Consider the following 23,098-nt stretch of genomic DNA (forward strand, 5'->3'; position numbering starts at 1 on the left):
AGTCAGATGGCAGAGTCTGAGTTTCACTTATGCATGAAGAACTCCTTTTACCAGAATGCATTATACTTACAGTAAAGTTTGGCAGAGGTGGAATTATGGTCTGAGGATGTTTTCTTGTGGTATAGACTGGGACCCTTGATCCCAATTCATGAAAAGCTCAACAGTGACTCCTACTCAGCTATTCTAGACAACAACATGCATCGTACACTATGGCAATTTTACAGGTTGGATTATTGTTATTTCCAGGAGGACAAATATACTTGTCATGTTGCAAGGTCCACCAGGAAATGGTATAATGACAATGAGGTGAATCGACTGGACTGGAATGCCCTGATTACAGATTTGAATCCTATAGAGTTGGTTTAGCAAATTCAGGGGTGCAAAAAATGTCTAAAATCAGTGAAAGAACTAACATGTCTTTTCCAAACCGAGTAAGCAAAATACCACTGTCCATCATCCAAACACTTGTAGAAAGAATGCCCTGGAGGGTTAAGGCTGTAATTGCCTTTGGTGGCGGTTCTACTAACTATTAAATATGTGTTTATCTAATTTATCACAGGTGCCCAATTACTTATTGGTAAATAGTGTATATGGATTGCATGTCATACAGCATAAACGATAAGATGCAACAAATGACAAAATCTGCTATAACATAATAAAAATTTATCTGCCACAAATGCATTAAAATACCTCAATCAAGAAGCTACTGTCAAGGTACATTTTAATATATCGTAATAATCTTTTAGCACAAGTCACTGCTGTATTTTCAGAAAGAGATGAGAAAATTTCCATCATTTGGTCCATCTAAAAATAGATAAAACAAAAATTAATATACTTAAAAAATGTAATAAGCAACTTTTTTTTCTTTCAAAATTCATTCATATTATACAAGATGAATTTAATCAAAAGTGCATTTTCAAAGGTTTTTGGCGATATTGGGATGGACGAAGGATAGAACCTGGGACCTTTTGGTTAGCAGTCCAGTAACTTAACCATTTTACCAAAACAGCTGTTCGGATAGAAGCACTGTTACTAGCTTATATGCTATTCACCACAATACTCTCCCTCCAGTGAGTCGAAGGTGAGACGAACGATACGGTTGTTGAGTGGTGATATATTAAGCTATTAGTAGTAGCTGTTGTTTTAATGGGCCTACCCAGTTGATTAGCGACAAGCGTTATGGTGAGCGTTTGTGGGTGCTAATGCGTCAAGTGTGTCTGGCGACTTTGGGTTGCTGCATCAAGTGAGTCTGACAATTTTGGTTGCGGGTAGATAGCGCCACAACAGCTGTACGAAGGTTGAAGGTTCATTGTCCGAGGTCACCAATGAGGCGGTGTCGGAATGCGCGGAGGATAGAACCTGGGACCTTTTGGTTAGCAGTCCAGTAACTTAACCATTTTATCAAAACAGCTGTTCGGGTAGAAGCGCTGTTACTGGCTTATATGCTATTCACCACAGGTTCAAGGCGGAAGGAGGAGAGAAAGAAAGAAAGGGGTAAAAAAGAGAAAAAAAGAAGGGGGAGGGGAGAAAGTATTACTGGTCAGAATGACTGGATATTTTATCTCAGTATACATGACACAATGGGAATTTGTTTTAAGAAAAAATAGCTCAAGTTGTCTGACAGACAGCACTGTACTCATCATAAGATGCAAATTAAATTATAAGTTGCTGTAGCCAATCCAACATGATAAGGTGGTATTATAGAATATACACAAAAAACTTTTTTTAATAGATTCTTTAAATAACCTTTAAAATAATAACATATTTATAACCATTTTTATTTAGCTTTTTAAGTATGTAAATGTATATAACAAGAATTGGTTCATATAATGAAATTATTGGTCATCATTTATGTGACACTAAAATTTGCATTACTATGAATATTTTATGATTTAATCACTTCTCAATTTAATAAGATAAAAAATAAGAAAATGAATGCATTTTTAATTCCATAATATTTGATTAAAATTATGATTTTGGGATTTACATAGTGCGTCCTAAGTTTGAAGCTTTATACTAGAAAGACAACCATGAATACTCAATTAAATTTAATTATAAGTTCTATTAAATTTTTCATTGCATTAATAACAAAAAAAAGAATAACGAATAACAAAAATTTATGGGGAAAGAAGACAAATAGTAGCAAGATCATAAATGGCAAATAAACAAATACGGTTCACTCTTTTGTTTCTGAAACACATATTCAAATTTGCTTTTCATTCCAAAATCATTGTTTCTAATTAAAAGTTAGCTAGTTTTTTTTATCAAAGTAGGATATTCTCTAGTGAAAGAATATATTGCACTAGATAGCTTTTTTTAATGAATACATAATAAATTTTTAATCAGATTTCAAAATAATTGGGTAATAAAAATATTATAACTGCACAATTATTTCTTACCTTATTTTGATTGAGAGCAAATTGGAGATATTTAAAATAAATATTACTCTCATTAGTTTCATCAGATACTGACATTAGAACTTTCTTTACATCTTCTAGGACTTCAGCTTTATTTTGCTTAAAAATATAGTTCACCAATACCTAAAACATTAAAATAATATGACATGGATGTAGTTATACAATTGAGATCTAATAACAATTTTATGGGCTTTTCAATTTATATATTAAAAATATATCTATGAATGTAATTTGTCTTGCAAAAGTGGATTATTTTAAAATTATCATACAACAAAGTACTAGCATAACACAACATTTTTAAGATATATATATATATATATACTCCCCTTTGGATACAGGATAACATAAAATGTGCATCTTGAAAATAGATCTTGACAATGTAACTACTACAATATAAAAAATTTTTAAAAACATTCAAACAAAAATTAAACTGATATTTTCTTTCTGCTCCTTTTATATGTATCTTTGAAAATACAAAGGTAACAGAAAAATGAAGATCTAAGATCTTTCACATTTATTTGCATATAAAAAGCTTGCTATTTTTCTTCATCTCATTTAAATAAAGGTAAAAAATATTTCAGAGTTTCATTCTAACAGATAATTTGAAATGATTGATTGATTGATTGATTGAGTTTTATGGTGCAAGAGCCATGCTTGGAAATGCATAATTTGAAGTGAATGACTTTAAAGAATTTAATTAATATGTTATACTTGCAAAATTAAGATCATGTGCCACTTATTTAAAGTCTAAATATTTTCAAATGTTTTTATTGAACTTGTTTCATATTAATAAAGGTGGAATTTTGGAATCAATATTTCGCTCGTCTCTTGATGTGTTGAGTTTCGAAATTTGGTATAGTTGTGTATTTTCAAAAATGAAACAATATTTTAATATTTTTAAAACTTAATTATAAATTGATCAATTATTACTCATATCCATACGATTTAATATGAGAAACATCACCTGGTAGTCCATTTGAAAAAAATTAATTACAAGATTCCATAATAATTATATTAGTGAGTTATGAAATATGTTATAGATTAAAAATAGAAAATAATTATTTTTGAAAGCATACTTTCGTTAGTGTATGAATATACAAATATTATTTAAATATATATATATGGAGGTATAAAAATAAAAACTGGGGTTACTGAAAGTAATTAGGAAATTCAATCACACTGAATATCAAAATATCTACATATACCTCCAAACTTTGGAAAAAATTAAAATATATTTTGAACGTGGTTCCAAATTCTAAGTACTTAGAATATTTATATCAGCACCCATTTCCATTATATTTGATATGACTTTTGGTTAAAAAGAAATTGTATATTTTAGTACATTTATAAAATTACACATTGTCATCATTGATTCAATAAATATGTTATGCAATGATTTCATGTAAAAAAAGAAAATCATAACAACAGTCATATGCAAAAAAAAATAATCTAATTTTGACTTTTTCAAATATATTTTATACAAAATTTTGGAAAAATCCATAAAATGTCCCTCACTCAAGCAAAAATACTTCCTGAAAAAATGCTTTACAGCAAAAAAATGAGTTGCATCATTAATAGGTGTATATTTAAGAGAGAAATTGAAGAATACATAAGAAAAAGATGTAAAGTGTATGTTACTCTACAAGGCAGCCAACTTGTAGAGTTACCAAATTTAGTGTAAATATACTTTATAAAATGAGAATGTATGCCCTGAAGTGAATTTCTAATTGAAAATTTAGATGGTGAATGATTCATTGAAGGATGGAAAATCTAACATTTTCCTGTGATAACTCCCAAAATAAATAGCACAAAAAATATTTTTACATATTGTAATCTGTATTATCAGGTTCATAAGTTATCACTTATCGTTACACAGAATTTTAAAACATTTTTAAAAATCTTTTTTAAATAATGTTCAAAAATAAACTTTAATGTTCCAATGAAATTCAAAATGTTTGCATAGTTTAATCGAATTATTTTTTTTCATAGCTGAAATCCAAAGAAAAATTGTTTATTATCTGCACAATTTAGATGTATAAATAAGTTAGGGAGAAATTAGAAGATTAATTACCTCAACAATTGTATTTTAAATGACACTATGACCATGACCTTATGACCATGTGACTTGACTACAGTACCACAAAAGGCAAGTCGTAATAAGAAAAAAGATCATATATAATTGTTTAAAGTTGAATTTCATTGAAAAATAAATCTACATCTCCTTACCATTCTATAGGTATTTTTCACAATCAAAACTTTAAAAAATAAATAAAATGTCAATATGATACACTGTTTTGAATAATGCCCAACAGGAAACATCCGAGTACAAAAGGTTAATAAGCATATTGTGCCTAAAACTGTAATCTCAATTTTAAAAAATTTTCATAAAGAAAAAAACTGAAAGAATAAAAAATTTTGAGAATAATTGTAGAAGAATAACTATTTAGAAAGAGAGCACATTGCATGATTTTTATATATAATATCATATTTCTAAAAAAAAAAAAAAAAAATTAAGGCTTAACATGATTTACACACCACACTAGTCATGAAAAACACAAAGTGAAATATGAAATGAAATAACATGAAAGAATAGTCAGTTTGTCAAAATAAAAATGAATGTAAAAATAATTTAAATATTGTAAATATACTTACATGAATTAAATTTATATCATTATTGATAGGGAAGTCTAGCCTTTCATACTTCAATAAAACTTCTTTCAGCCCTTCTAATTTAGCTTGAATTTGAAATTCTTTGTTCCTTTAAAAGATCAGTTTTAATGGAAAATAATAATAATAATGCATTCATATTATACAACGAACAACATATTCAAAAAGCACTTATCAAATCACTAAATGACAAATTTAATTTGTTTTAACATCTGTTTTGAAAATAGACAAGGACTATTTGGCCAGATTACAATTTTGAATTATGATCAGTAGACCTAATCAATATCCACCTACAAATTTCTAAGCCATAGATATGAAAATAAATGATGATAAACTTGATATACACCAGGTTAATACACTAAGTGCACCTTCAGAGGAATCAGGTTTCCAATCCACAATCCTTCCACATTTGAAACTCCCCTCAAACTAAAAAATATTAATTTCATTTTAATAACTGAATTTTTAAAAAAAAAAAACACCCTGAATACAAAATATGATTACAAGGTTTTGTTCTTTGAAATGTTACTCCAAAACTAGTTGCAACTGCCATAGAGTATAGGCATGTTAAAAATAGCAAGATATTCAGAAATTTACAAAGAATGCACCTTCTGAGCTTCTATTAGATTTCATTTGATATAAGAATTCAATTTCCAACACTTTTTTCTCTTAAAGAGAATAAAAATTTTCAGTACAACATCTAAGGTATGCATGTTCAGATGCAAGCAATAATACCATACAGAAAACTCATTCAGTTTATTCCAAAGAATGTATCATTTCTTCTCTGCCCTTAATTTGCTAAACTTAGAAAAAGTAGTTTCATTAGTAGGAAACAAATAATGGCATGTTGTATATATATCTACACAACTTTTAAGGATTCAAACTTAAAATTTAAAGAATTAACTAATACAAGAAATTGGTAGTAGTATTCATTTAGGAACTTCATGCCAAATTCCAGTTCCTAGAGAAATATCATCTCAAACCGAATAGTATCCAGAAATTTGATGATCATTTTAAGAAGATCAAGCATCAAGCTGTGAAGCCAGTTTATAGTAATTTTATTTGTGTATTCTTCTTTCAATCATTGATTTTTTTTTAACAAAAAATAACTTGCTTGTTGGCTTTGAAAAGAAGATTTGAAATTTGGGTACTTGTGGATTTTTGCAGCCCTCAGTTTACTTTGCAATTTTCGGATAACACCAAGATCACCAAGCTAAATAAATTATATGTAAGCAACCATTTTAGTATTATTTCTCATTTGTTTAAAGATAAAATGCTGGGAACATAAATATAAACAAGTACTAGAATTTGTTATCCAAATATTTGCTCCTTCTTTCTTTAATGACTCTTGTTTTTACTATGAATGATTTACTTTACTGATGAAAGAACTAAATATGATTAAGAAGCATAGAATATAAGGTTTGGAAAGAAGGGGGGGGGGGAACTTGCCTAGAGATAATACAAAAAAAAAATGAAGGCAACATCAGACTATTTTAATCATAAAACCCAGCTCATAAACAAGTATCAAAAGGAAATAAAAAATTTTAAAAGTGAAAAATCTGTGACCTTAAAAATTAAAAAAAACCATATGAATAGGATGATTACCCCAACAAGTTCTGCATAATAGAGTACAGCAAATTAAAATAGCTCAACCGATAAAAATAAAATGCATGACACTCAATAAAAATATGTTGAACTGTAAAGTCAACATTAAATTCATTTGGATTAATTCAAAGTAAAAATTGAAGTATCTTTTAATTCTTAAAGAATTTTGCTAATTAAATACATTTTTAACAAGTGTTTAATTATAATTATTACTTAGTAAAAACAATTAAATAATGAAAATAAATCTATCATTTAATTCAAAAATTATGATTTTCTCTTACCTTACTAATTTTAGATGCAATATACACTAAATAATAATAAGTAAAAATTATAAGCAATTTAAAACTAATTTTTAGATGCAATATAAACTAAATAATAATAAGTAAACATTCTAAATTATTCAAAGTAAAAATTTAAAAAAAATTATTTTTTAATTATTTTTGGTAGTTGAATGCATTTTTAATAAGTATTTTCAGTGATGTTTGTAAATGATTTCTCAAGGCTCCAAGTGAGGACTTTACTGGTATACAATCAAAAAAGCAGCACACTTTCTCTCTTTAAAAAAAATTTTTTATTAGAAGTAAATTGCATTCTTCATCTTGAAGGGTGTTTTTTTTTTTTTTTACTTTTAGCTTTTTTCAAAGTTTATTCAATTTACTTATTAATGAAATCATTAATTTCAAATTACTGAACATTTTTAATTACAGTCATTACCCAATAAAAAATGATAAAAATTATGATAGTTTCTTACATTAGAAATTTTTAAATGCAATATTTTTATTTGAATTTTTAGTTAATTGAGGTTCAGTTAATTTCATAAATTAGCCAAATGTTACAATGTAAAAAAGAACTAAAATGTATAAAATAAAATGAATAATTTACCTCTCACAATCACATTCTATCCCTTTTTGAACTAATTTTTTCACTCTTTCTGACCAAGGCACAGACGCTCGACCAACAATCATCAAAGCAGCATTCACCCATCGATTTGTTAAATGAATACTTTCAGTAACAGCAATAAGCCTTTCTTCCCATGGTTCTGTATCCCATGACCACCATGTAAAGTAAGACACTTGGAAAGTTTTCTGAAAACAAGAAATACCCTTAATATGTATAAAAAAAAGAAGAAAAGAAAGAATCTAAAACCACAACATAAAACAATATTTTTCTTCTTGTGTAATATTATATAGAAGAAAGTTGTTTACAAACAATTACTCAAGAATCAACTGGTGGCCAGATATATTTTCTGTAAATCACTTGATGCAATAATCTCAGAAAATGGAAAGTTAAACATTCTAAAGAGCAGATCTTAGGACCTAGAGCAAACAAATTTGTCCCATGATTACTTTTTAAGTAACAGATGTTCAGTTATAGAAACTTATTAAGCAGGAATTTTCCAAATTTTAATTACATTTTTAATTAAATATTTGTAAAATGTTTTTGTCAACTTTAGAACATATTATGCACAAGAAACATTTTTATATTTTTCAAAATTTTATTTTTTGAAAAATTATCTTTTCTATGGAACTACTTTTATTTCTATGCAATTTTTTTTCTCTCATTCTAATTTTTTTAAAAAAATAAAGACAATCTGACATAATATTCTTATAGTCGTAAAAAAATTCAAGCCAGTTTTATTGCTTCAATCAATCTTTTATGCATCTATTTTTGCTAACATTAAAAATTTTCATAAATAATAACTTTATTTTGGGCACTGATTTATCTGATTATTCCATTAACATGCTTGCATGCATTCTTTCCATAGACTGTGTGATGCAAAAATCATTATTCATAGAACACAAAAGATGTGAGAATCAATTTAGACAAAGTATTAAACAAATCAAGCTAAATCATTATTAACTTACAATGTTTTGGTCGAAAGACTGACATTGATTAATTGGTGCACATATGTATGCAATAATGGACAGAAGAATGAAACATCTCAGATGAAATTAAAAAACTGTAAAGATACTCGAATACAAGAAATAAAATACTGATACAAGATTTTTGTATGTTAAGTCAGATCTGATACAATCAAAAAAGGATAAAATGAACAAAAGTACAAAGAAATGAAAATATGTTACCTCAACATATTGCTCCAGACAAAAATCTAATTCCAATTCATATTCCAATGCATATGGTCTGGCAAAACCATGTATTATTTCTGGTATTTGTGAAATATTAACATTATCCAAAACAGCAAACATAACATTCACCTTAGAATTCTGAAACAAAAAATAAAAGCAGGGGAGAATACTAAATTTAATTTATCAAAAGAATGGAAAGGAAAATAAAAAAAAGAAAGAAAAGTATTACATAATAAACAAAACAAATAATAATACATCAAAAGAAAAAAAATTCTTAAGTTATCAATAATTTAAACAGAAGATACAAAAATCTTAATTCTAAAAGCAAATGTTTCTATCATTTAGCTTTATTCAATTTATCAAAGACACCAAAATGTTAACAAATTTTCAGTAACAGTTTAATACTTCAATTTTTTTGTAATTAATTCCTTTTTAAAATAGATATTTTGAAAAAGAATCAAGAAATAATCTGACATCATTAGAAGCAAAATCAATAAAAATTGTATTTAGTTTTCATTTTATAGCAGGCCAATGCAAATATTTGTGCCCAATTTTCATAGACGGCCCATGGCATCCAAGTATACTTTAAAATGATAAAAATGTCTTCTGCTCCTATAGCATTGAATGCAAATAAAATTGGTCAATTCTTGAGTGTGACAAATTTCTATATTTGATCAATGGATAATTTTCAATATGCAATGTTTTATGAATTATAGAAAAGTATGAGAGTTGGATCTTCAAAAAAAAAAAAAAATGCTATTTATTTAGACTTAAAAGTTGTTGTTCATGTTCTGAAAAAAAATATAATCTGATAGTTTTTAAATAATGCTTTTACACAGGAAAATCAATGAAGGCTGTAATGGTTTGGTTCTGACAGCTATAGATGAAGAAAATCCAAGAATGGCAAATGAGGAAATTACAGAGAAATTGAACTTTGATCATAATATAGACATCACATAAAAGAACTTGATAATACAGACATCACATAAAAGAACTTGATAATACAGACATCACATAAAAGAACTTGATAATACAGACATCACATAAAAGAACTTGATAATACAGACATCACATAAAAGAACTTGATAATACAGACATCACATAAAAGAACTTGATAATACAGACATCACATAAAAGAACTTGGATACATTTCCAAGTTCAATACCTGAATACTGCATCTCTCTCTCTCCATCATCTATTCCTCTTTTCATATGAGCCAATAAAGAGCTTTTTTTTTTTTTTTTTTTTTCCCCATATGATAACAGGTGATGAGAAGTGAACTTTAAATAACAATGTTCAGGGCAAATAAGCAATGCAAAAAATAAAAAATAACAGCTGGCGGAACTGCCATATCCATTGCAAACATTGGCCATCACCCATTAAAATTGTTGCTATGTGTTTGATGCGACACTATTAAAATTATTCATTTAGAGTTATTTTAGCATGGTGAAAGGATCATGTCAGATAAGTACTATGAACAACTTGCTAGACTTGATGCAGTTATTTGAGAAAAACATCCACTCCTGGCAAATAGAAACAAAGCAATCTTCCTTCACAATAAAGGCAAACCACATGTCATAAAATTAAAACTGAGAAAACTGCAAGAGTTGACAAAATATTTTGCTGCCATTGTAGATTTGATCATATGAATCACCATTAATACCCAATAAATAAAAGATCTTTTCTTCTCTAATTTTTGTCTCAATGCCACTCTTTATTCCCCTCACAACTCTGCAATAGTGTATTAAAATAGACATAAGATTTTCCCAAAATCCTTTCTTTTCAAAAGAATTTCAAAATCCTTTTAAATTTTAAAATTATTTTTTAATTTTTAGGAACTTAATGCTACAACATTTAAAGAAATCAGATGCCTCACCTAAACTCTATTTACAAATGGATGAAAATGGCCGGCTAATACTTATAAAGTACTCATATTATTATTATTAGTTGTAGCTTCATTTTAATTCGTTGAAAATTTTTCAAACAAGATTCTTTTATTTTCAAAATACCTTAAAAAATTATTTTTGAAACATCAAATTTCATTTAGAAAGGATGCATAATTCTACATCTACATCAAAGTAAAAAATGATAAAAATAACACTAAAAAAAAAGGGTAACAGCATTTTAAATTTTATTACAATGAGGAGCACAGGTTAGGTAATTAGCACAGGTTGTTTGTTGCTGCTACTGAAGATGAAAATATGTTCTATGGGGGAAAAAAATGCTTATTAAGGAATAACATATTTTTTGCAAGCACCTTCTTTATGTGCTTCTTTGTTTTTATAAAATCAGCTATTATGACAAATTCTTATTCTTCATAATAAATGAAGTCATTATAAAAAATGCATAACAGTTTTTCTACTGGCATTACCTTTTTTTATACTTTATTTAATAGATGCATCCAAGTTTTAGGTTAATTTTTTTCTAGCAAGTCAAACGTCTTTCTTTTTTTCATTTTTATTAATGAATTATCAGAAAACAATAGTCGCCATCCTAATGATTGTCAAATGTAAGGGAATGAAAACAAACAAAAAATGAAATCGAACAAAAACAAAGAAAAGGATGTTAAAGATATTGTGAAAATAAAATGCCCACCTTCAAGGAGAGTTAAGTTTTTTTGTTTTGTTACTCCCCCCCCCACACACACTTCTTAAGCTCAAACTCCAAGCAGTTGCATCGTTTAGGCATTCCTCCCAATGCTACATTTTGACCAAAAACCTCATTTCCCCCCTCGCTCCTTATATCATTCAGATTCTGAAAGGGTTTTCAACAGAACTGCACAATATCCAATAAATTTGAACTCTTTTGCATTAGTCAAAGTAAAATCTATATATAATATGCAACTTTTATTTATATGTGCATCTTCCCTTCCCCTCTCCCCAACAAATACATTAACAAAAATTTTAATGTAGATTTTACACTAATCTCACAAATAATAAAATTTAATTCTGAAAACACTAAAATTCATATTTCTGCAGAAATGTGTTATGTCTATACACTTTGAAAAATCCCTTATCAATTTAATTATCTCCAGACAGCAATAAAAAATTCAGTTATTTAAAATAAATGTTATTCAATATGTGATAAAAGTATTTTTTTAACATACCTGAAAGCCTGATAGAGGAACTTTGCAATTGAACTGAGACTTCAACTTGATCAACCAAGTTAAATCTTTTGAAAATTCAACAAGACACCCAACTGGATTGTCTGTACTCGCAAATTTTTTCTGATATGAGGAATGCAAAATTACAAATAAATTATTATAAGATAAAAATGCCTTAAGAAAGTTTAGTCATCAGATACATTAAAACAGAAAGGTATATAGTGAAAAAAAAAAAAGTATAGCAAATTGGTTTATTATTTAGCCTGCTTCTTTGAAAACTGATTGTAGTATATCATCAATTATATAAAAGATAAAATTTTTAAATGCCAAAATCATAAGCTGAAATTTGATTTATTTATAGAACTTTTTGTTAATGATTAGCTTAATTTACAAATATATGAGGAAATTTTCATGCTAAGTTTATGATACTACCATCAACTATGGAAGAATAAACTTTCCTAAATGATTGTGAGGTAACAGAATTATACCTTTGAAAAAGTTATTAGAAAAGCAGAGAAAAATCAAAAGTTTTGTATGTTGAATATAAGAATAATTTAAAACTTTTTCTAATAGAAGTCTATTTAGAAAATTAAAATGGTAATTCTTTTAATATAAATCTGACATTATATCTTGTGATAATCTTTTGGTATCTAATGGTAATCTGTTATCTTGACATATTAATAATCTTTAAAAATATGCTGAAATTTTTTTTTTCTTTTTGAAAATAAATAATGAGCCAATTGTGAAACAATAATAGTTGCCACAGAATATCTGAAAACATTTATAAAATAAAATTAATCTTAAAAGAGGAAAGAGAACATGAATTTAACATTACGTAAAATGACTGAAATAAAAAAATAATAATAATAATATTTAAGCATAATAATAAAGCAACTTACATGAATTGAAGAAAAAGATAAACTTCCAGAGAAACTCGTTTCACCCTTTCTCTTTTGGTGCAAACTTTTAATCACATTAAGAAAACCAGCAACTAAAGCCATTCCATTCTCAGGCCAAAGATCCTTTTTAAAAAAAAATTACAAATTTATTAAACAAAAGGTTTGCTTAAGTTTTTATTGAATAGCTGAGAAAAGAAGAAAATTTTATACACATATAAAAAATTTTTAAAAAATTCAAAGCAAAATTGAAGTTTATTTCTGTATATAATTCTATGATGAATATAAATGCCTATAACTTGAGCAGTACAAAATTTGAATGTAAAGATTAAAAAAAAAAAAAAAAAGATACAAATGATTTAATCTTACCAATTATAAAAATTTTTAGAACTTATTAATGATTAACTCACTGAAACACAAAACTTTTGTTGATTTGCCTTCTTAGGTTAAGTATATTTCAAGTTAAAATTCATTTTGTCAGTGACAGTCTTTAAGTTAATCCTGGAATAGAAATATAGAATCATATTAATTCAAACCCTGGCCCCAATCCTAATAAAATCCCATTACTATAGGAAAAAGGGAGAAAATCCCTTTTCGATACACCAACTATAGATTTTGAGCCATAACAGGATCAAGCACTGTTCATGCAGCCTAACTATAAGTTATAAGACTTCAACTATAAATTCACTGAAGCAAAGGAAAAAGTTTAGAAGCACCAGGGTTATCAATATATCTTTTTTGTTAAAAAAAAAAATTGTTGATACAAAGAAATCAATCAAGAATAGCTATGCCTGTTTATTGTAGCAACTAGCTGATGATATACTATTTATTAATCACTCATCTACAAATAAAAACTTAAGTGCTTCATTCACAAATGCTACTTCATTTTGCATGATTCATCTTTACTGTCACTCTAACAATAATTTCCTCTTGCCCATTCTAAAGGTTTGTGACAGGCAAAATATTATTGTAGGTCAATTTATTACATTTCAAAGATGTGGCTGTACTTATGTATTAAGTGACAAATTTCTTTCATGTAAATATTATGAACATTTTGTCTAAAAAGTATTCTGAGAAATAAAATTTATTCCAATTAGTTTGTGTTTTTAAAATGATCCAACTGTTGCAAAAAGGAATAAAATCAATGCAGAAATCAAATTACTTCCAAGCTTCCATTAAAATACTATAACAGTAAAATTTCCATTTCAGTGTTAAACTGAATTATTGATTTCATATAAACAGTCAGATATAAAAAAGAAGTCACTTCTGATGTGGAAGAAATTTGAGTACAGAACGTTTCCAAATAAAACAAGAATTTGTTCAATTATAGCATCATAAAAATAATTTTTAAAAAATTACCTTTTAAAAACTTTAAATGGATAGGAATTGTACTGCTAATTTTAAAATTTTATAGTTTATAAATATTATTTATTTATTGAAATCATAACTTTATAAATTAATTATAAAGTTTATATTTTATTTATAAAAATTAGTTTATTAATTATGTATTATTTATTAAAACTACTAAATGTTAAATATAAAAATTTACTGTCCTTTTTAGCTGCAATGCAAATCTTGCTGCATTTAATTTTAGATAAAATGAAAATGAAAATTTGAATTTTTGGATAAATCTAATTTTTATTATGGTACAATCAGCTTCAAATTAGCCAGTTAGACTACTTTAATGTATTAATCAAACAATTCAATCCTTTTCTTTTCTTTAGACACTAATAGAAATTTAACAATTCTTATTCTAAAATGCTTAATAAATCAAAAAGTAGGTTTAAGTAATTTTCAAAGAAAATAGTGACTAACTTTTTCAGAAAATTCTATCAAGTATACTCGATGACTCAACCATTCTGCTACTATATCCTGAAATGTAAAAAAAAAAAAAAAAATTCACATAATTCATATATTTCAAAATCAAAAGTTAAAAAAATATACAATTTTATGAAGTATACAGATAAAAATTCAGAGGCAAAGTGACAGTTTTGTATAAAATTTATAGCAAATTCAAAAATGTGCAATATTTAGCAAATCATTTAAAGTTTGGGAATCAAAGAAATTATACTGCAAGCCTAAAATATTAAATTCAGATATAATGCAATCAAAATCATAAAGAGACTGGTCTACATATGCATTTTCTTTAGATGGAAATCTCTGGCAGTCAAATCAGATTCAGCAAGTAACTGGATTTGTGTGAAGCCGAAAATTCTCAGATCTGTGCCACATGATTATGTAGCGTATAAGGATCTTTTAAATATCTTATCAATATTTAAAACTCTCAGTAATATTAAATAAGGAAATTTCTGTATCTTTAGAAAGTAGTATGTTTGCTCAGATGATCAAGATGTGTGGCATTATTTAACTTTTAGATGAAGTTTGGACTTAACTTCAAATAATTGGGGTAGATTAACTCCATGGAGAAACTAAATCACATCTATATTTCACTTAAAGAAAAACCTCCAACAATTAGCTTGAACATAGAGAACAACGTTGAAATGTACAATAATACAATTTAATGTGCAAAGTTGTTTAAAGAGTTCATTAGTCTATGAATATTTGAAACACACTGATGATTTTTTGAATTGCATCAATCTGAGAACACAACTAAAATATCTGGTCTTAGCCTATAGCCCCCTGATAGATAAACAAGAAGTTGCATGCATAATTAGATAATAATAGGGGAACAAATGCTCCTAGCAAGATGTATATGGTGTATTCAAATATTGATTTTAAGACAATCAGACATTAGTACAATTAAAAGAGATATATTAAAGAAATTTGAGATTCATAATACAAAGATAAACACTAAATTTAGAGAAAATTTTGATGACAGAAAAAAAAATAAACATTAAAAATATACAAAAAAAATTAAGGGTACAAGAACAAAAACAAATTTACAATACTTGAAAAATTATTTCTAAATCAATAAATAGTTATTTTTAAAAATTAATTTAAATTATTCAACATTAATAATAACAGAAAATACAGATATTTTAGAGCATTCAAAATTGAACTGATAATTGGATGGAAATTTACTATCATTTTTATTACTATTATAATAAATTTAAAGTGCAATATGATATCTTAAGGAAACAAAGTAGCTATTATTGAATTTGATATGGCACAAAATGAAACAGTGCAGCATTTTAAAAACTTACAATGCAGCTAGGAATTTTTGAAAATAAAAACGGCAAAAAATCTTCACATAAGAACGGAATTAAATGGCAAGAAGATAAAGAATCTGGAATGGCTGTTAAAATTTGCTCAATAGTTTCATCGTTTAAAGATGTCAGAAAATAATCCTGTAAAAAGAAAATAAAATATGTTTATATACAATATTTTATTTTTACATTCTGTAAAAAAACATATCAGATTCAAAAATTTCATTTTGAATATCTACAATAACTTGAAGGTAACGGCACCAGGACAATGCAAATTTTAAAAGAATTTGCAATTGAATAAAATGTTGAATAAAAGCCATTTCATACAAATAAGGAAACAATATTTTATCATGTCAATTTGAATTAATATGAAGAATGACAAAATGCTATGATAGGAATCATTTGGCTTCATGTTGTTAATATTATAGAACTCTTTTATAATCCTACTTTTGAAACATTTAGAAAAAATAATTTACATTCAAGGTTTTTTTTTATTACTATTATTTTATTTATTTATTTTTTATTTCCTTACATGGAATATTTCATTCCATTAATATCCATCTTATTTAACACAGTCCTAGTAAGATATAATAATTGCTATGTCTTATCTCTTATTATAATTTGGAGTGAAGAAATTTTTACATTGTGTTCATATTTTGAGGTTTGATTCAGTTTGTTGAATAGTAGAATGAAAGTAGAAGGAATTTAAATAAGCTCTTTTCAGGCAAGTACTGTTTCAGATTAGATTCTATTTCTTGAATTTGAATGGGCCAAGAGACATGGTGTTGATTATGTGGCACCAATTTTGCTTCAGAAATTTCACAATATAATAGTCAAAAAATGGTTTTATTAAAAAATCAATTAATTTGTTTTCATGATAAATGATTAATTAGCATAACATATAAATAAGTAAAAGATGTCAATAATGCAAAAAGAAAGGATTAAAATTATTTTTAAGCCATAATTACTTTAAGCAATGTTTTTTTTTTTTTTTTTTTTTTTTTTTTATGCTGACAAATGTTTAATTTTCTAACTGTGAAAAGTCCTTTCAAAAATTCTAATTGTAAAATATTTATAATATTTACATGGTCTTAGTAGAATCAGTAATGTAAATAAATCTAATTCAAAAGTCAAATAAAAATGATGAAAATAAATTTGGTTACAAAAAAAGTAATCTTTCAGTAAATAAACTTCCATACTAACTTTAAATATAACATCACAATAATATTACATTTATTCAAATTCATTCTCATTTTTTATAAGTCAAAATTGTCAATAAAAAAAGGGCTTCTTGACTAATCACTCATCATTCATTATGAAAATTTAATCAATAACTAAATATTTTTATTATTTTTATCAGAAAAATATTAAAGGACACAGTTAAGCAGACAACAATTAAATAATCAAAATCAATCATTTTAAAACACAAAAGAAAATTAAAGTACAAAGAGAAAAGCACACTGCCAACAGCAGAATGTCGGCAGATATTCAAAACTTTTCCCAGAATTTTAAAGTTAATAATTAAAATTTAAACAGTGATAGTTTATAAACAAACAAACTAAAAAAATTATTTAAAAGCAGAGCTGTATTTCCTATTGAAGTCAAAATGTAAGCATTTTAACTACTAAGGTCCCAATTATTTAGATATATCTTTAAGATCAGAAAATAAAATTAATTTTAAAGGGAATGAATCTTTTTGAATTCAACCATATCACTACTTTAATATATATATATATAATTGGAATTTTAAGAAAATATGCACTTAAGCATGAATTATTTGCTTTTGATTTGAAAATGGAAAATAGAAAGCTAATTCAAATGCTTAAAGGGTTCAAAATTTAACATTACAATATAAATTAGCAGGAGTAGTTGCTCGAAACCTTCCTACACACTGCTTAATCTCCTTAATAAAAAAATTGTCCCCTATGCTGACATAAGAATTGTAGGTCTGGAGCACAGCTGTGAGCAACATAAGTGCTCAAATTTTATTTTCGAAATTCTGAAACATGAGCATTTGAATAATAATAAAGAAAACAAATTATAATGCTAATGTCTAAATATTAAACTTTTAATAAAACTTTTTGCTTAAATAGCCAAAAAATTTAATTAATTAATTAAAAAAATCGACTAATTAATCACACTTACCTTATGCCTTTGCCACATAAGGCAAGCTATTTGGAGATCTCCATTTTGAAGTTCTGATATCATATAATTCAACAAATCTTTATTTAAGAAATCTTTCAAATTCAAGCTGAAATATAAAGATCCAACCGTTTTGAAAGCACGAATATGATATTTGATAGAGGAGAGATTTTAAATGCAAAAATAAATTTAAACATTTTTTTCTCCTCTTCTGAAAATTTACACAGTATAAAATACAAAATAAACAATTTCTGTGCATTAAATATACTAAGAGCATTTTAAAATATTTGGAAACTGGAAAAAGTATCAGTAAGAGGGATTTTTTTTAAAAACATTATCAAAGAAATCCTTCCACCTTCCAAAATAAAAAATAGTTTGCTACAAGTTCATTTGCTCCTAATTTGTTTCACTATACTTTTCGCCCTTGATTTTTCTTTAACATAAGACAATGGATAGAATAGACATAATTATTATCATATTTATTTTATATATATAAATAGTAGAACATAACTGGAAAAAAAATAAGATTTTCTGGAGATATTCCCTTGTAAGTGCAAAGTTTACTTTTGAATATACAAGCAAATATTGGAAAATCTCAAAGAAAGAATCTCTAATGGAATTTTTATAATCAATACTTTTTGTATTATCTTATATGAAGTATATACATTTCATAAAGGCTTCGGATGTACAGAAATGATTGTGTGAAATCAGCGATCAGGTACATACTTGGCGCGAAATGCCGAATTCTGTCACCACCTTGTATTAATATGATGTTCAAAATTGAACAAAAAAAAAATGTGATTTTAAAATATTTGACAAATTTTAGAGCTTTAGAAAAGCAGAAGACATAAAATAGGTTTTAATAAAACAGAAATTTTCAAAATATTTAAAAGAAAACTTTACACTATCCACAGAATTTTAAAAATTACAATAGTAAACATGTTAGTAAACAAATGCTTGCACAAAATGTTAATTAAATCAATAAATGTTTATTTAAGTAGAAATTTATACAGGTTAAATTATTTTATAATGCATCATTAGTAATTAAAATATAAATTCATTATTAGTTTTATTAATAAATACAGTAAAATAATATAATTTACCACAAATGAGCACTACTGCATATTATTTCATAGGTAGCCAATTTACTAAGGATCTGATTAACCTGTCACAAAAGAAATAAGCTTGGCTTTAAAATTTATTTAATTTCTAAAAATGTTGAAAAGTTATAAGCTTATTATATAAGGTAACAAATAAAAATTATTGAAAATCAAAAATTAAACTATTTGTTTTGCAATTAAAATACCATACTGTTTACAATGGTTTTCAATTTGTAAAGACTGAACATTAACTTTTTATTTGCTACTCACATTTTAAAGACACGTAATTTCAAATCCAATTTATTGGCAATGCCTTTAGATATCTCCAATTCAAACCAAAACATTTTGTTTGAAATCAAGGATATGCTGCTGAATTTTGATACCGGCCAACTTTAAATAGCACTATTATAAAATAACTCATGTTTTTCTTCAGTGTTGCTACAAAGATTGCCAATATTTTTATATTCAGACAATAATAACTATGAATTGATTCATACAATACTAATGAACATTCGATTTAATTATTTGTGTAAAACTATTAAAAGGATTACTTCATTTTGCTTAGCAGTAAGCAAATGTAAAAATTGTGAAGTAATAGAAAATCATTCTGTGTAAAAGTAAAACAAACTTTTCAAAATTATTAATTTAAAAGCTTTTGATGTAAAAGGATGTAGTGATTCAATCACTTCAACAGAAGAGCAATTTTATCATCACATCACTTTTCCTTCCCCTTCATAGTACTTTTTTTTAGCTATGTTCTTTTAAAATTTGCTCCATTTTGATAAAATGTAAACTTACTATACAAAAAAAAGAATTTTGAATCTCTGAAAATGTTGCAGAATCTCTTATGCTAATGAGATTTAGTCTATATTTAATTATTTAAGTTCATTCCTGTCCTTGTTTACAAGCTGAATTATTTCACTGCATGTATACAATTGTTTATCAATATTCATGCATTTATGAACAACACAGGTACCTTTATTTAAGATTTCTATTGTACAGAGAATGTATAGAAAAATATCAATGACATTCTTGATTCACAAATATACAAAAAAAAAAAAAATACAGAAAGATTAACAATGAAATTTACAATTACAGTGATATAATTGACTTTCAGCCTCCATAATATACAATTAATCAGGTGCTATGAGTCATCTTGTTAAGAAGCCTTACAAACAAAAACAAAAAAAAGCAAATACTAATCTCACTACAACAAAAATTAAAAATTGCTTCTTTTTTTTTTTTTTTTTTTCCCTACAATATTTACATTGAAACCACTACTAATCAACATGAAATATGGATGATAAAGTGCAATAACTAATAAGAAATGTTTTTTAATTAGTAAAACAATATGGTTGAAAATATTTAAAAAATAGCTGTATTTTTATTATTCTAAAATATTAAATAAAACTAATTTAACTCTTTTAGTATTTTAAGGCAAAACTGCATGAAATAAAATTGATACTTTACATTTTTTTTAACTCATTACCTTTGAAATTATCTTTTGAGTATCTCTGATATCATTATGACTAATCACCTGAAAAAGAAATATTTGTAAAAGTTAATACATAAAGAAAAAATCTACTACTATTTTAAAAATGGAATAATTGACTTACATACTAAAATTTAATATAATTTTATAATATTATAAAGAGGAAAAAAGAATAAGTTTCAGCAGTTCATAAATAAAATTGGATTTTCAAGACTATTTCAATAATCGCTATACATTATTTCTAGATTATTTCAATAATAATCTCTAAATAGTCTGCTTTCTAGACAAAAATACAAGATCTTGGGGTCTTAATAGTTCAGCATATATTTAATTATAAAATAATGAACATCAAGTTTGTCAAGAAAACAAAGGGGGATTTTTAATTGTGTATTTAACAGCTCCTGAAAATTAAGAAAAACTAAAAAGTCTTGAGTCGTGTCCTGGAAAATAGTGATTTAGCTAGAATGAAAGCATCAGAATGTCATCTCTGCACTGCTTATTTTTTAAAGAGGATAAATTGCATGTGATTTTAAACAGCATAATCTTTGTTTCATACCAAACTTAAAAACATGAATGGTATTTCAAATGAATAAAAAAAATAAGTCACTGATGATAAGAAGATAAAAGCAATTCGACATTCATAATCAAAATCAAATTTGACATTCATAAAGGACTTGATATAACTTTTGCTATGCTTAATCTGTGTAGCATTTCATACAATTACTTTGTGCAATTGACCACAAAATATATCAAGGAAAACTAAATCTATGTTTTATGGAGGCCAATTCATATGTATGGAGGCCAATTCATAACTTTGTCAGAGAGTGTTACAGAATTTATTTGGTTTTCAATAATTTTTGATTATTGCATAAAATTTCATGTTAAAAATGTACCAAAAATATATCATGGCAGCCAAATGGTATTATTTATAAAAGAATTCTGTCAAGAGTAGAGAAACATAACCTGTAGATGCATGATATTTCATCATAAAAAATTTTTTTTAAAAAAAATACAAGTTTACATTTAACAATATTTCTAGAAAGAAAACTTGAGTGCCATTCTAACAAAATGCCTATAAGAAATTTAACATTTTGATAAAAAAAAAAGTTATATTTGGATTATAAAAGTTTTATCTAAGCAAAAGTGTATGTAAAAGGGAACTTTTTTTTTATAACAGGCAACAAATTTTCTATCCATTATATGTATAAGGGAGATGTCAAAATGATATGTGCCTTCAGTAATTGTTAGAAAAAATATTTGGTAGATTAAGCAAATATATGGATAGATTAAGATTTTGTCACTTGTTTTTATATGTTCACATAAACAAAAATCTTCATATAGCAATTTATATAGCAATAACAGTAAACTCTGACTATCAACAGAATTAAGTAGCAGAATAACCACAGATGATCCTCAAAATTGAACTAGTTGTATTTACAACAAACGGACAAGTTTAAAATTAAAATAAAACTAGTCACCTTTGGCGACAAGTTAATTTGTCCAGAATATTGATTTTATTTTTAAATTTGCTGTTAAATTATTAGTATGGAATGTATTTTTAAAAAATTCTTTCTGTTATTTGAAAAGATTGAAAAACATGAATTTAATCCAGTCTATTACAAATTACACAGCCTGCAAATTGGAAAAAAAAAAAAAAAATGAAAATACTATTAAAAAAAATGGAAGCAAAAATACTACTTCAGAGTTAGCATTCAAAGAAAGCAATTATTTTAATCCTAATTTTAAACATTAACAAATTCAAGCAACTGTATGTTTTGATGTATAAGTTTGAATCATATAAAAAATATTTTTTTATAAATTGTATAGTAAATTAAATTCTTATTAAAAACAGAGGAAGTTTCATTTCTGTACAATTTTTATAATTTAAAAGATAATACTTTTTTTTAGGTTTAACATAATGCTAAAATCATTTTTGTAAGATAATAGTTTTGGAAAATATGATTATAATTTCCCAAAGTAACAATTACTCATCTGTCAATGGTTAAACTTATTTTCAGGTTTTATTAAACTTCGTGTTTAACACTTATTTCTTGATTTCTTTTGCATCTTATTTCCTCTAATTGAATGAAAGTTCTGAAATCATTATAAAACCTCTCCAGAACATCTCTAATGATATTTTGCAACTCCATTAATTACAGAAATGTTGAATTAAGTGCAGCTGTAAAAATATTCAATGAAATAATATGAAATGTTTGTATAGATACTAACTGTTACCATTCAGCAACCATTTTAAATGGAAAACATCAAGGGGAGCATGTACTACTACCACGCATTCCCATGATACCAATGGATACTCCATTTGAATTCAAACGTCTACGAACAACTAACCTTTGCAATGACTATTAACAAAGCACAGGGACAATCATTGCAAATATGTGGATTAAATTTGATAAATCCATGATTC

The 23,098-nt window shown here is 26.1% G+C and overlaps 1 protein-coding gene across 1 annotated transcript in view; it reads right to left on the bottom strand.

Moving 5' to 3' along the window:
- LOC129961988 (kinetochore-associated protein 1-like) overlaps window positions 1-23,098 on the bottom strand; it is a 102,739-nt gene that overhangs the window by 54,906 nt on the left and 24,735 nt on the right. Inside the window, exons 17-28 of the mRNA XM_056075641.1 lie at window positions 20,671-20,718; window positions 19,185-19,246; window positions 18,085-18,190; window positions 15,937-16,080; window positions 14,588-14,644; window positions 12,776-12,898; window positions 11,880-11,999; window positions 8,771-8,911; window positions 7,569-7,771; window positions 5,070-5,175; window positions 2,400-2,540; window positions 691-804 (exon numbers count right to left, since the gene is read on the bottom strand). Coding sequence (XP_055931616.1) covers window positions 691-804; window positions 2,400-2,540; window positions 5,070-5,175; window positions 7,569-7,771; window positions 8,771-8,911; window positions 11,880-11,999; window positions 12,776-12,898; window positions 14,588-14,644; window positions 15,937-16,080; window positions 18,085-18,190; window positions 19,185-19,246; window positions 20,671-20,718 — 1,365 coding nt within the window. The remainder of the gene's footprint in view (window positions 1-690; window positions 805-2,399; window positions 2,541-5,069; window positions 5,176-7,568; window positions 7,772-8,770; window positions 8,912-11,879; window positions 12,000-12,775; window positions 12,899-14,587; window positions 14,645-15,936; window positions 16,081-18,084; window positions 18,191-19,184; window positions 19,247-20,670; window positions 20,719-23,098) is intronic.

The sequence above is a fragment of the Argiope bruennichi genome, chromosome 2, assembly GCF_947563725.1.
Source record: "Argiope bruennichi chromosome 2, qqArgBrue1.1, whole genome shotgun sequence".
Classification (NCBI taxonomy): Eukaryota; Metazoa; Arthropoda; class Arachnida; order Araneae; family Araneidae; genus Argiope; species Argiope bruennichi.